General features: G+C 44.5%; 1 protein-coding gene across 1 annotated transcript in view; it reads right to left on the minus strand.

The window, feature by feature from the left end:
* The window catches only part of LOC106582203 (receptor tyrosine-protein kinase erbB-4), a 236,321-nt gene that overhangs the window by 72,160 nt on the left and 148,167 nt on the right, over window positions 1-15,994 (minus strand). Inside the window, exons 16-17 of the mRNA XM_045704751.1 lie at window positions 11,796-11,918; window positions 10,648-10,746 (exon numbers count right to left, since the gene is read on the minus strand). Of these exons, the coding sequence (XP_045560707.1) occupies window positions 10,648-10,746; window positions 11,796-11,918 (222 nt within the window). The remainder of the gene's footprint in view (window positions 1-10,647; window positions 10,747-11,795; window positions 11,919-15,994) is intronic.

Consider the following 15,994-nt stretch of genomic DNA (forward strand, 5'->3'; position numbering starts at 1 on the left):
CTCCTCCACCAAACTTTACAGTTGGCATTATGCATTCAGGCAGGTAACGTTCTCCTGGCTTCTGCCAAACCCAGATTTGTCAGGCGGACTGCCAGATGGTGAGGTGTGATTCATCACTCCAGAGAACATTCTTCCACTGAGTGCAATGGCGTCAAGCATTAACACCACTCCAGCCAACATTTGGCATTGCAGATGGTGATCTTAGGCTTGTGTGCGGCTGCTCGGCCATGGAAACCCATTTAATGAAGCTCCCAACGAACAGTTCTTGTGCTGACGTTGCTTCCAGAGGCAGTTTGGAACTCGGTAGTGAGTGTTGCAACCGAGGACAGGAGATTTTTATGCGCTGCGCGCTTCAGTACTTGGCGGTGCTGTTCTGTGAGCTTTTGTGGCATACCACTTTGTGGCTAAGCAGTTTTTGCTCCTAGGTATTTGCACTTTATAATAACAGTGCTTACAATTGACTGTGGCATTTCTAGCAGTGCAGAACATTTATGAACTGACTTGTTGGAAAGGTGGCATCCTATGACAGTGCCACATAGAAAGTTACTGAGGTCTTCAGTTGCTATAAATGTTGCCGTGTTGAATTGACCAAAACGCAGCAGGAATGTGGATACTCATCTTTTTAATATTTTAGAGCAAAGTATTTACAGAAAACAATAAACACAAACGACTCCAGACAGGCTACTTACAAAATCATAGCAGTGTTAACACAACCACCCACAAACCCAAGTGACAAACATACTCCTAAATATATGACTCCCAATCAGGGACAGCTGGTTATCATTTTTCCTGATTGGGAGCCAAACAGACAAACAGACCAACAAGCCAGATACTCTGGACTGCACACTGGTGCCAGGATACTCTGGACTGCACACTGGTGCCACGATACTCTGGACTGCACACTGGTGCCACGATACTCTGGACTGCACACTGGTGCCAGGATACTCTGGACTGCACACTGGTGCCAGGATACTCTGGACTGCACATTGGTGCCAGGATACTCTGGACTGCACACTGGTGCCAGGATACTCTGGACTGCACACTGGTGCCAGGATACTCTGGACTGCACACTGGTGCCGAGCTCTCGAGGCTGGGCTGACTCACTGGATGCCTGATGCGTGGGGCTGGTAGAGGAGGTACCAGGCTGGATACACGCACCCCAGGACTAGTGCGAGGAGCGGGAACAGGCTGAATAGGACTAGGCTGACTAATGGGAAGCTTGGTCCGGGTTGCTGGTACTGGTCGTGCCAGACTGGAGGTCCTCACTTCTGGGTTAGCACGAGAGGCGGGAACCAGAAAGACTGGGCCATGGAGGCGCACAGGTGGCCTTGACCGCACCGCCTGCACAACCCGTCCTGGCTGGATGGAACTAGCAGCCCTGTACGAGCGGGGTGCTGGTACAGGGCGAACTGGGCTGTGCAGGGGCCTGATGGTTGCCGTGCGTAGAGCGGGAGTAGGGTAGCCTGGTCCTAGGAGGCGTACCGGCGACCAGACGCGCTGCGCAGGCATCCTCCTACCAGGCTGGATGCCCACTCTAGCACGGCATCTGCGAGGGGCTGGAATGGCGCGCACCGGACTGTGCGTGCGTATGGGCGAGATAGTGTGCACCTCAGCGAAACACGGCGCCCTCCACCTCATACGCTCCTCCATATACTCACGGGTAGCTGGCTTATGGCTCTTCTTAGGCCTAGCCAAACTACCCGTATGCCCCCCCCAAAAAATTATTGGGGGTGCCTCTCCGGCTTCCTCGCCAGCGCGTTCCTGGCCTCATATCGCCGCCTCTCTGCCTTAGCTTCTTCCAACTCCTCCCGTGGGTGACGGTATTCCCCAGCCTGGTGCCAAGGTCCAGCCCCGTCCAGAATCTCTTCCCAAGTCCATTCTTCACCATAGTCCATATACTCAGTGTTCCTCTCCTTTTTCCGCTGCTTGGTCTTGTTTAGATGGGTGGTTCTGTCATATATGTTGCCGTGTTGAATTGACCAAAACGCAGCAGGAATGTGGATACTCATCTTTTTAATATTTTAGAGCAAAGTATACACATAAAACAATAAACATGACCGACTCCAGACATGCTAACAGGCTATTTACAAAATCATAGCAGTGTTAACACAACCACCCACAAACCCAAGTGACAAACATACTCCTAAATATATGACTCCCAATCAGGAACAACGATAACCAGCTGTCCCTGATCGGGAGCCAAACAGACCAACATAGAAACACAACACCCAGAACAAACATACACAGACATCTTCTGCCACGTCCTGACCAAAATACTACACAACTACACCCTCTGCTGGTCAGGACGTGACATCAGTAAGGCCAATCTACTGCCAATATTTGTCTATGGATATTGCATGGCTGTCTGCTCGATTCTATAAACCTGTCAACAACAGGTGTGGCTGAAATAGCCGAATCCACTAATTTGAAGGGGTGTCCACATACTTTTGTATATACAGTATAGTGTATCTGATAGGGTCCATTATCTGCTACCAGGACTTTAAAGCCAATTACCTCAGAATCATCTTTTTGCATATAGAACCTTATAGCCCAAAGCTCTCGATATGTCAGGGGTAAAGGAACTCTTATGACTGAAATGTATTTTAAGCGAATTCAAATCATGCATTATTCCATTTGGTTAACTGATGAGCAGCACAAGTAAGATCAAGAAAAATATTAAAATGTAATCACCCAATTCTCAAGATACATACAGTACATACTAGCACTCACAAACGTGTACACAGCCACCAGCAGTACAGCCTATTAGTGTTAGCATTGATGAATGTCAGTGTGTCTGTGTGTACGTTCAATTGCCCGTTTCTATGTGTTTATACAGATCCAGATACAATGGGATCACGACAATTTAACAAAACAAAACCTAGGTACATCATTTCCATAAACAATGGAGGTTTAGACCACTAGCTTTTATATTGCAGTAATAAAGAAGGGCCCAGAGCTGTGTTTAGGTCTTCAAAAGGAATAACGCAGCACACACAGGCATTCACACCCAGGCGCGCACACACACACACAGTGACTTCCAGAATACCATGGAGTTGACAGTTAACTTAATGAGTATTCATCCTCCCGCTACGCTTCTAGCTGCAGGATGGTACACGGCTGATGCTCATTGGCCAAACATCGCCAGGGGCCATCTCCACGTCTGTGTGTGTGTCTCTGTATGTGTCCTTGTGTGTTTGCGTGTGTCTCTCCTCGTCCAAGACATGTGCCACTGCGTTTTGATTGCTGTTTAAATGAAGAAGCTGTGTGCAGACTCTTCCCATATCCTCCATGTCAGGGCGGGAGGAGAGCAGAGGGAGGGGTACGGAGGGAGGAAGATGGAGGGAGGAGAGTGGCGGAAGGAGAATGCAGGGAGAAGAACTAAGGGAGGAGAGTAAAGGGAGGGGGAATAACAGACAGAGGAGGGCAGAGGGAGAAGAGCGGAGGGAGGAGAGTGGAGGAGAGTGAAGGGAGGAGGGCAGATTGAGAAGAGCGGAGGGAGGAGAGCGGAGGGAGGAGAGTGGAGGAGAGTGGAGGGAGGAGGGCAGAGGGAGAAGAGCGGGGGGAGGAGACCAGGGGGAGGAGTGTAAAGGAAGGAGAGCAAGGGAGGGCGGTGAACAGAAGGAGGAGAGCAGGGGGAGGAGAGTGGTGGGAGGAGAGCAGAGGGAGGCAGCTCCTACAAAAGCATCCTCGGTCTGAAGCTTGCCGCTGAAGTCTGTCTCTCCAGCCGTGTAAGTTTGCATCCCAAATAGCACTCTATTACCTTAATAGTGCACTACCTTTGACCAGAGCCTGTAGGGTAAAGTAGTGAAGTACTGTATATAGGAAATAGGTTGCCATTTGGAATGTAGACTCCCCTCCCCTACCTCTCCACGTTGATCCCTCCTGCTTAGTCAATTAAATGTGAAGGTCTTCCTCCCCCCTCCTTACCCCCTCCTCCCCCATGCTGTCCTCCAGCTGAGAGGTGGCTTTCCCACCACCCCGGCAGGAGAGAGACTCAGGGCAAGACCTGGTTTCATCTACTATTTCAAATCTTTTCAAATACTGTGCCTAATTGCGCTGGCCTGTTGCAATTTACCCAATAGAATAGTACACTCCAGGCAGGGTAAAGCAAGTAAAAGATTGAAAGATTTCAAATAGTATTTGAAACCAGCTCTGCTGAGAACCATTGTCTCCTCACGGGAAGAATGGAAGAGAGGAGGGGAGAAGAGAGTAGATGAGAGGAGGAGAGAAGAGGAGAGTACAGAAGGAGGAGTGGAGAGAAACAGACGAGGGAGGAAGCGAGGGGAGAAGAGTTCATTAGGGTGGTGCTCAGCTGCTGAAACACTGTGGGGAATGCCCACCCTGCCTCCTCCTAGGGCCGTCACTTAAGACCGCCCGCAAAGACATGCGCTACGTACTGCACACACACACACACACACACACACACACACACACACACACACACACACACACACACACACACACACACACACACACGACGTACATACACGCACATGTGTACACACACATCAAAGCAAGATTGATAAAAATGTAAATACAAACATGCTGTAATACAAACACAGTGTCAGACCGACAGACAGATAAAAACACCAGTGTAAATGGGGGGGGGGGGGGATATCACCGACGTTGCATTACCAACCTAGTAGATAACATCATTTTACTTTTAACATTTTTCCTTTTGAAAAAATTAGTGATGAATGTTTTATGAATAGATGGGGAATCGTATTTGTCAGCCACAGTCCTATGTGTACTGTATTTAGTATTTATCAGGATCCCCATTAGTTCCTGCCAAAGCAGCAGCTACTCTTCCTGGAGTCCAAACACATTAAGGCCCATCATACCATTTTTTTCTAAAATAAATAAAACTGTACATCACTATATACTATATCATTACACCACTATATACAGTGCATTCGATAAGTATTCAGACCGCTTGACTTTTTCCACATTTTGTTACTATACAGACTTATTCTAAAATGGATGAAATACAAAGAATGTCCACATCAACCTACACACAATACCCCATAATGACAAAGCAAAAACAGGTTTGTGCAAATATATTATAAATAAAAACAGAAATACTTTATTTACATAGGTATTCAGACGCTTTGATATGAGCCTCCAAATTGAGCTCAGGTACATCCTTTCCATTGATCACTTTCTTTAATTATTTTGTAATTTTTTATTTAACCTTTATTGAACTAGGCAAGTCAGTTAAGAATTAATTCTTATTTACAATGAAGGCCTACCATCATCCTTCATCTACAACTTGATTGGAGTCCACCTATGGTAAATTCAATTGATTGGACATATAAGGTCCCACAGTTGACAGTGCATGTCACAGCAAAAACAAAAACAGCAAAGTACAGAGAGATCCTTGATGAAAACCTGCACCAGAGCGCTCAGGCCCTCAGACTGGGCCGAAGGTTCACCTTCCAATAGGACAATGACCCTAAGCACACAGCCAAGACAACGAAGGAGTGGCTTCGGGACAAATCTCTCAATGTCCTTGAGTGGCCCAGCCAGAGCCCGGACTTGAACCCGATTGAACATCTCTGGAGAGACCTTAAAATAGCTGTGCAGCGACACTCCCCATTCTACCTGACAGAGCTTGAGAAGATCTGCAGAGAAGAATGGGAGAAATTCCCCAAATACAGGTGTGCCAAGCTTGTAGCGTCATAGCCAAGAAGACTCGAGGCTGTAATCGTTGCCAAAGGTGCTTCAATAAAGTACTGAGTAAAGGGTCTGAATACTTATGGAAATGTCATATTTCAGCTTATTTTATTTTATACATTTGCCTCCCCCCCAAAAAAACAGTTTTTGCTTTGTCATTATGGAGTATTGTGTGTAGATTGATGAGGGAAAAAAACGATTTAATCAATTTTAGAATAAGGCTGTAACAACAAAATGTGGAAAAAGTCAAGGGGTCTGAATACTTTCCGAATGCACTGTATATACAACACAAAATGTATAATACCACCATGAAACAATATTACAATGTACGTGTGTGTAGAGTGCATATGCCAGCATCTGTGTGCATATGTGTGTTTGCCTGTATGTGTGTGTTTGTGTGTCTCTTCACAGTCCACGGTGTTTCATAAGGTGTAGTTTTGAATCTGATTTTACTGCTTGCATGAATAACTTGATATGGAATAGAGTTCCATGTAGTCATGTAGTCTCTGTGTTGTACTGTGCATTTCCCATATTCTGTTCTGGACCAGGTGTCATGTCTTGTGGGCTATGCATTGGTGTCTGAGGTGTTGTTTGAACAGACAGCTCGGTGCTTTCAACATGTCCATACCTCTCACAAAGACAAGTAGTGATGCATTCAATCTCTCCTCTACTTTGAGCAGAGCAGCACATTATTATAAATATGTTTTGACCAGTTTACAATCCAGGGTTACACCAAGCGGTTTAGTTTCCTCAAATTTCTCAATTTCCACATTATTCATTACAAGATGAGGTTCAGGGTTTAGGGTTTAGTGAATGGTTTGTCCTAAATACAATGCTTTACGTTTTTGAAATATTTAGTACTAGCTTATTACTTGCCACCCATTCTAAAACTGACTCCAGCTCTTTGTTAAGTGTTGCAGTGGTTTCACTTGCTGTGGTAGCTGACATATATAATGTTGAGTCATCAGCATGCATAGACACACAGGCTTTACTCAGAGCCAGTGGCAGGTCATTAGTAAAGATTGAAAAAAAGTAAGGGGCCTAGAAAACTGCCTTGGGGAATGCCCGATTCTACCTGGATTATGTTGGAGAGCTTCCATTAAAGAACACCCTCTGTGTTCTGTTAGACAGGTAACTCTCGATCCACGATATAGCAGGGGATGTAACGCCATAACAAATACGTTTTTCCAGCAGCAGATTATGATCGATAATGTAAAAAGCTGCACTGAAGTGTAACAAAACAGCTCCCACAAGCTTCTTATTATGCATTTCTTTCAGCCAATCATCAGTCATTTGTGTAAGTGCCATACATGTTGTGTGCCCTTCCCTTTAACTTCACTAGGGTAGGGGGCAGCATTCAGAAGTTTGGATGAAAAGCGTGCCCAAAGTAAACTTCCTGCTACTCAGGACCAGAAGCTAGGATATGCATATAATTGGTAGATTTGGATAGAAAACACTCTAAAGTTTCCAAAACTGTTAAAATAATGTCTCTGAGTACAACAGAACTGATATGGCAGGCAGAAACCTGAGGAAAATCCATCCAGGAAGTGCTATTATTTTGAAATGCCTGTTTTTCCATTGAAAGCCTATCCACCATACAAAGACTTATGACCCAGTTCACGATCCCTATGGCTTCCACTACATGTGGCCAGTCTTTAGGCATTGTTTCAGGCTTTTACTCTGAAAAATGAGGGAGAAACACCACTTTCAATGAGAGGACATTGGAAATTTGCAGACTTGAGTCCTGCGCGTGACCGGGAGCATGCCTTTCTTGTTTTTCCTTTTCTAATGACGAAGCTATTGTCCGGTTGAAATATGATCGATTATTTATGACAAAAACAACCTGAGGATTGATTATAAACATCGTTTGACATGTTTCTACGAACTTTTATGGTACTTTTTAAATTTTTTGTCTGTCTGTTGTGACCGCGCTTTGTTCCAATGGATTACTGAACAAAACGCACCAAAAAAACAGAGGTTTTTGAATATAAAGAGGGACTTTATCGAACAAAATGAACATTTATTGTGTAACACGGAGTCTTGGGAGTGCAACCATACGAAGATCATCAAACGTAAGTGATACATTTTATCACTATTTCGGACTTTTGTTACTCCTCTACTTGGCTGGTTTCTGTTTGTAATGATTTGTCTGCTGGGCGCTGTTCTCAGATAATCACATGGTTTGCTTTCGCCGTAAAGCCTTTTTGAAATCTGACACAGCGGTTGGATTAACAAGAAGTTTATCTTTAAGCTGATGTATAACACTTGTATCATTTATGTATGTTTATTATGAGAATTTCTGTTTTGTTGAGTTTCACGCTCTACATTTCACCGGATGTTGTTTGAGACAGTGGATTACTGAACAAAACACGCTAACAAAACTGAGGTTTTTGGATATAAAGAGGGACTTTATCGAACAAAAGTAACATTTATTGGGTAACTGGGAGTCTTGTGAGTGTAACCATATGAAGATCATCAAAAGTAAGTGATTAATTCTATCGCTATTTCTGACTTTTGTTACTCCTCTACTTGGCTGGTTACTGTTTGTAATGATTTGTCTGCTGGGCGCTGTTCTCAGATAATCGCATGCTTTGCTTTCAACGTAAAGTCTTTTTGAAATCTGACACCGTGGTTGGATTAACAAGAAGTTAATCTTTAAACCGGTGTATAACACTTGTATGTTTAATGATTTTTTATAATGAGTATTTCTGTTTTTGAATTTGGCACTCTGCAATTTCACTGGATGTTGGCCAGGTGGGATGGTAGCGTCCCACACCCCCTAGAGAGGTTAAGCATGCTGACATTTAGTTCTTAATTTGTTTACTGTGAAACAGTAAGATGGTGCCGACAGAAATGGCAGCTCTGCTTCTAGCTCCTTAGCAACTTTGCAGTATTTTTTTGTTTCATCAAGAAGTGAATAGGGAATGTTGTTCCCACTGTGACTATTAAAACCTACCCAAACCAAAAACTGTGTAAAGATGGTGTAACGTTTGTCGTGAGGAATGGACCAAAGCGCAGCGGGTTGAGTGCTCATAATTAACTTTTAATGTGAACACTTATTAACAAACAAAAACAACAAAATGATGAACGACGAAAAAAACAGTCTTGAAGGCAACATACAGCAAAACAAGAACAACCTCCCACAAAACCCCCATGAAAACAAACTCCTAATTATAGGACCTTCAATCAGAAGCAACGATTACCAGCTGCTTCCAATTGAAGGTCCAACCCCAATAAACTAAACTTAGAACTACAATAGACTAGACAGAACATAGAACTATACTAACATAGATCAATACAAAAAACCCTGGAATACATAAACCAAACACCCCTCTACATACACATACAACCCGAACCATATAAAACAAATAACCCCTGCCACGTCCTGACTAAACTACAATAACAAAAATAACCCCTATACTGGTCAGGACGTGACAGTTGGCAGCATTCACACAAAAATGATAGCGTGAACCACCGCATTTAACCACGGCAAGGTGACAGGGAATATGATTGAATGTAAACAGTGCAGTTATGCCCTCCATAAGTCAATCAAACAAGTAAAACTTCATTACAGAGACAAAGTGGAGTCACAATTCAATGGCTCAGACATGAGACATATGTGGCAGGTACTCCAGACAATCACGGATTACAAAGGGAAAACCAGCCACATCTTTCTCACAGACAAGCTAAACACCTTCTTTGCCTGCTTTGAGGATAACACAGTGCCACCAACGTGGCCCGCTCCCGAAAACTGTGGGCTCTCGTTCTCCGTGGCTGACGTAACTCGTTTAAGCGTGTTGATCCTAGCAAGTCTGCCGATGCAGACGGCATCCCTAGCCGTGTCCTCAGAGCACGTGCTGGCTGGGATGTTTATGACAATGTTCAATATCTCCCCATCCCAGTTTGCTGTCCACACTTGCTTCAAGATGTACCCAAGAAAGCAAAGTTAACTGAAATAAATGACTATCGCCCCATAGCACTCACATCTGTCATCATGAAGTGCTTTGAGAGGCTAGTTAAGGATCATATCCCATACACTTACCTGACACCCTAGACCCACTTCAATTTGCTTACCGCCCCAATACAGCCACAGATGATGCAATCACACTGCACACTGCCCTATCCCATTTGGACAAGAGGAATACCTATGTAATAATGTTGTTAATTGACCATAGCTCAGCATTCAACACCATAGTATCCTCCAAGATCATCATTAAGCTTAGGGCCCTGGGTCTGAACCCCACCCTGTGCAACTGAGTCCTGGAATTCCTGATGGGCCGTCACCAGGTGGTGAAGGTGGGAAACAACACCTCCACTACACTGATCCTGAACACAGGGGCCTCACAAGGGTGCGTGCTCAGCCCCCTCCAGTACTCCCGGTTCACCCATGACTGTGTGGCCATGCACACTTCCAACTCAATCATCAAGTTTGCAGATGACACAAACTTTTACACATGCACAGATGACACAAACTTTTACACATGCACCATTGAGAGCATCCTGTCGGGCTGTATCACCGCCTGATACGGCAACCGCACCGCCCACAACCGCAGGGCTCTCCATAGGGTGGTGCGGTCTGCCCAGTGCATCACCGGGGAGACACTGCCTGCCCTCCAGGACACCTACAGCAAAAGATGTCACAGGAAGGCCAAAAAGATCATAAAAGACATAAACCACCCGAGCTACGGCCTGTACACCCCGCTATCATCCAGAAAGCGAGGTCAGTACAGACGCATCAAAGCTAGCACCGAGGCTGTAATCGCTGCCACAGGTGCTTCAACAAAGTACTGAGTAAAGGGTCTATTTTCAATAAATGTGCAATTATAGTGTATTGTGTGTAGATTGATGATTTGATTTAAAAAAAATCAATTTTAGAATAAGGCTGTAACCTAACAAAATGTGAAAAAGTCAAGGGGTCTGAATACTTTCTGAAGGCACTGTATGGGGTCTCTACGGAGCCAGTAAAACACTCACGTCCATGAACTCCACGTTGGCCTTCGGTCCCGTTGCCTCGTTCAGGATCTTGATGGCCACTGGGATCTTCACAGTCTCGCCTTCCGGGACCCAGATACCCTGAAGAGATGAGGGGGGAGAGGGAAGGTAAGTTAGAGGGGTAGAAGAGGGTGAAGAAAGGAGGAGTGAGTTAAAGGGATGACAGAAGAGGACAGAGGGAGGTGGAGGGGGCAGGAGAGGTGAGTTAGACGGAGGGAAAAGGAAAAATGTGTTTAAAAAAAGGGGGAGGAGAGCTGAGTTAGACTGCAGCTGAATCACACAGTCGGACACTGTTTTCTCTAGACATAGTTCAGACCTCTACACTGTGAGACATAGTTCAGACCTCTACACTGTGAGACATAGTTCAGACCTCTACACTGTGAGACATAGTTCAGACCTCTACACTGTGAGACATAGTTCAGACCTCTACACTGTGAGACATAGTTTAGACCTCTACACTGTGAGACATAGTTCAGACCGCTACACTGTGCTACATAGTTTAGACCTCTACACTGTGAGACATAGTTCAGACCTCTACACTGTGCTACATAGTTCAGACCTCTACACTGTGAGACATAGTTCAGACCTCTACACTGTGAGACATAGTTCAGACCTCTACACTGTGAGACATAGTTCAGACCTCTACACTGTGCTACATAGTTTAGACCTCTACACTGTGAGACATAGTTCAGACCTCTACACTGTGAGACATAGTTCAGACCTCTACACTGTGAGACATAGTTCAGACCTCTACACTGTGAGACATAGTTCAGACCTCTACACTGTGAGACATAGTACAGGGCTTGCTCTTGCGTAACAGCAGACCTGACCTGGATGTGCATGTGACCCTTACTATGTGCCTATGGGATTCTCTCTCTCTCTCTCAATTCAATTTAAGGGGCTTTATTGGCATGGGAAACATATGTTTACATTGCCAAAGCAAGTAAACATCTCTCTGTCTGTCTGTCTGTCTGTCTGTCGGTCTCTCTCTCTCATCTCTCTGTCCATTTCTCCCTCCGTCCTCTCTCCCTCTCCCTCCGCTCTCTGTACTTCCACCTTTAAACACCTCCTAATTTCAAATGAGCAAAACAAGTGATTGTGGTATGTGAGTGTATGTGATAAGGTGAAACCTTGTAGACGGTCCCGAAGGCCCCCGAGCCCAGTATCTTGACCCTCTTGAGTTCAGTCTCTTTGAGGATGCGGAGCTGGGCCTGGTTAGGGGCTGTACCACTAGGTGTTAGTGGCTCCACCAGCTGTAGGGAGACACAATCAATCAACTCATCAGTCAATTAGTCAGTCAATTAATTGATCAATCAATCGGCAATATGTTAGTTCCTCACTCCATCAACCAGTCAATTAACCAATCTATCCATCAAGCAATTAAGCAACCAACCAGTCACATCTCCCATGGGCATGGCACTCTTTAAACTTTTACAGAAATTGTATGAAAGAGTAGTTGTTTCATTATCTTTCAAGTGGAGAAGAATGAAGTAGAGGCAGAGAGAGGACGAGGGAGAGAGAGAGGAGGGGAAAGAGAGAGAGAGTGAGAGAGGGAGGAGATGGTGAAAGAGAGAGGATAATAGCGGGAAGGAGGGGTGAGAGATAAAGGGAGAAAGAAAGAAAAAGAAAGATAGATAGGGGAGAGAAAGAGAAAGAGAGTGAGGGACGGAGCGAAGAGAGAGAAAGAGACAGGGGAGGGAGGGAAGAAAGAGAGCGGGAGGGAGAGAGGGAAATGGAGAGAGAGAGAAAGAGAGAGAGAAAGGAGAGAGAGAACGAGTAAATCAGCTCCCTTCTCTCAGCTGTGGCCATGCCCCCCGGCTCATCACTGCTGTCTGATTAAAAAACAATAGCTGTTCTTCATTTAAATGGAATTCTAAATCAGTATCGCATTAGAGCTAAGGAGAGGGGGAATGGGGAATGAGGGGGGTATGGAAAGAGAAAGTGAAGCAGAGTGGGGAAGGAGAGGGGGAGGGAGGAAAAGAAGGATGGAGGAAAGGGGAGAGGGAGAGGGAAAGAGAGGGAGGGCAGGGAAGGTGAGAGGGAAGGAGAGGGGGAAAGAGAGGGGGGAGGAAAAGAGAGTAGAGGGCCACACAAATCCAGTCACCTCTCCGTCGCCCTGGACATCAGGGAGCTGTCCATTACATGAGGTGCTGAATGTGTGGTAGCAAGGACAGGGAGGGAGCTGTCCACCAACCTCCTCTTATCTGTGGTGCTGAAAACTGTGGAAGACTACAAGGACACTACCATTTACTAAGTAGTCTCTACGAGTAGAGTCATTCCCTGCTTGTTACTCCCTAACTGACGTCAAAGCACTAAGGTTGCATCGAGGCAGGTTATACTGAATAAAATAATAGGAAAGAAGTTGGTAGTGTGTGTGTGTGTGTGTGTGTGTGTGTGTGTGTGTGTGTGTGTGTGTGTGTGTGTGTGTGTGTGTGTGTGTGTGTAGGTAACCAAGATAGCACAGTGGGGAGAAGAGGATGGAGAGAGTGTGAGAGAGCAGTAATGTAAGGTATAGTGGAAAAAGCCACAATCTTGTCATTATTGAAACAACTTGTAAAGAGCCTAGTGCACCATCACTTGATGGCACTGTAACTGTATGGTACACTCTAAAAAATGCTGGGTTGTTTGGTTGACCCAACTGCTGGTTTGCAGGGCATTGGGTCACTTTGTTGGGTTCGTTGTGTTCTTTAAAAACTGCTGGGATATTGGGGCTGGGTTATTGAGATATGACCCAGTGGGTTATTGAGATATGACCCATTGGGTCAGATCAGAAGACTGGAGGCATAGTTTAGTAGGGGTGTGACTTTCAGATAGATATTTTTAGCCACCCTTGAGAATAAATGTCATTCATGTTCTGTTGTATAGCTATCACAACAACAACCAAAAATACAGTGTGCAGGTGTGGTTGGTAGCCCAAGGGCTTCTATAGAAACCACACCACAAAAAACGATATACCACACACGTGTACAAAAAGAATTAAAACAGATAACAAAACCTACTAATCATAAAGGTACAAATGAACTGATAGGCCATCACAATTTATTTTTAAACAGTATATGTTTTGTTTAAATGTGTGTGCACATGTGTGGATGTGAGTGTAAATTGAGCTATATGGAGGAGATTACTGAGTAGTTTGGTTCATCAGACTGACCCCCAGTCTACGCTTAAAGTTATTGAGGGAAAATCAGGTTTTGGCAAATCCAGAGTATGGTACTGTACCTCTGCATCTGATAGAGAATTGACTATGTGAGGTGCGGCAGTGGGGAGGGTGAAGGTTATCACAGTGCCTTGTGATATATAGATAGATTTCAGAATGAACCTGGAAGAATCCATTGAAAGGTAAACTGTCTGGGAGGTATGAGTATTTGTAGATGAAAATACATAACTGGCGTAAAAAAGACAAGATATTGAGTTTCTTAAACAAAGGTGCAGATGGAGCCAGGTAATTAGAGGAGGTGGCTAGTCAAGCAATTCTTTTTTAATGATGAGTATTTTGAGCAAGTAGCAGGCACATGTAGTGGCCCATTATAATACTACAGTAAATTAGATATGGGTAAATTAAACAAGACCCAGCTTCTAGGTCAACACAGGATGAGTGTAAAAAAAAAAAAAAAATTGAAGGATTAATTAACCCATATTTGGGTAATCCCAACAACCGAACTGGCTGGGTCAAAATAACCCAATGTATGTTCTGTTCAATATTTACTCAGTGATGGGTTACCAAATAACCCAAATTGGATTGTCTTTAATCCAGCATTTTTTAGAGTGCAGTACATCCAGGCTTTTTCACTACACTATGTGGTGTTGAGAGCTTTAATGGAACCTGCACCTACTGTCTGTTAACACAGAGTACACTCTTCTCTTCTCCTCTCCTCCCCTTTCCTCTCATCCCCTACTCTCTTCTCCTACACGGTGATAGAGTGAATGCCTGTCTGTCTTTCTGTCTGTCCTCTCTGCAGGCAGCACTCAGAGTGAGGAAGCGCTACACTGCCCTCAACATTAGCAATAGAACAGGACACATACAGTTAAAGTCGGAAGTTTACATACACCTTAGCCAAATACATTTAAACTCAGTTATTCACAATTCCTGACATTTAATCCTAGTAACAATTCCCTGTTTTAGGCCAGTTAGGATCACCACTTTATTTTTAGAATGTGAAATGTCAGATTAATAGTAGATAGAAAAGTTTAAATAAATCCTTCTTTCTTTCATCACATTCCCAGTGGGTCAGAAGTTTACATACACTCAATTAGTATTTGGTAGCATTGCCTTTAAATTGTTTAAATTGGGTCAAACGTTTTGGGCAGCCTTCCGCAAGCTTCCCACAATAAGTTGGGTGAATTTTGGACCATTCCTCCTGACAGAGCTGGTGTAACTGGGTCAGGTTTGTAGGCCTCTTTGCTCGCACACACTTTTTCAGTTCTGCCCACAAGTTTTCTATAGGACTTAGGTCAGGGCTTTGTGATGGTCACTCCAAATCCTTGACTTTGTTGTCCTTAAGCCATTTTGCCACTACTTTGGAAGTATGCTTGGGGTCATTGTCGTTTTGGAAGACCCATTTGCGACCAAGCTTTAACTTCCTGACTGATTTTTTGAGATGTTGCTTCAATATATCCACATCATTTTCCTCCCTCATGATGCCATCTATTTTGTGAAGTGCACTGCCACAACATGATGCTGCCACCCATGTGCTTCACGGTTGGGATGGTGTTCTTCGGCTTGCAAGCCTCCCCCTTTTTCCTCCAAACATAACGATGGTCATTATGGTCAAACAGTTCTATTTTTGTTTCATCAGACCAGAGGACATTTCTCCAAAAAGTACGATCTTTGTCCCCATGTGCCGTTGCAAACCGTAGTCTGGCTTTTTTATGGCGGTTTTGGAGAAGTGGCTTCTTTCTTGCTGAGCGGCCTCTCAGGTTATGTCGATATAGGACTCGTTTTACTGTGAATATTGTCACGTTCACTATTTTCAAACTCCCTGTCATATATCAGCCAAGGCGCAGCGTTCCGGTAATTCCACATTCTTTATTTGAAGAAAACCGAACAAAACAATAAACAGGTAAACAGAAAGAAATGTGACACAACTGTGGCGCACACAAAACCCTCACAGAAACAATAGTTACCCACAAACATAGGTGGAGAAAAGACTGCCTAAGTATGATTCCCAATCAGAGACAACGATAGACAGCTGCCTCTGATTAGGGACCATACTCGGCTAAACACAAAGAAATAGAAAACATAGAATGCACACCCCATGTCACACCCTGACCTAACCAAACAGAGAAATACGGCACTCTCAGGTCAGGGCGTGACAGATATAGATACTTT

Source organism: Salmo salar, chromosome ssa21, assembly GCF_905237065.1.
Source record: "Salmo salar chromosome ssa21, Ssal_v3.1, whole genome shotgun sequence".
Classification (NCBI taxonomy): domain Eukaryota; kingdom Metazoa; phylum Chordata; class Actinopteri; order Salmoniformes; family Salmonidae; genus Salmo; species Salmo salar.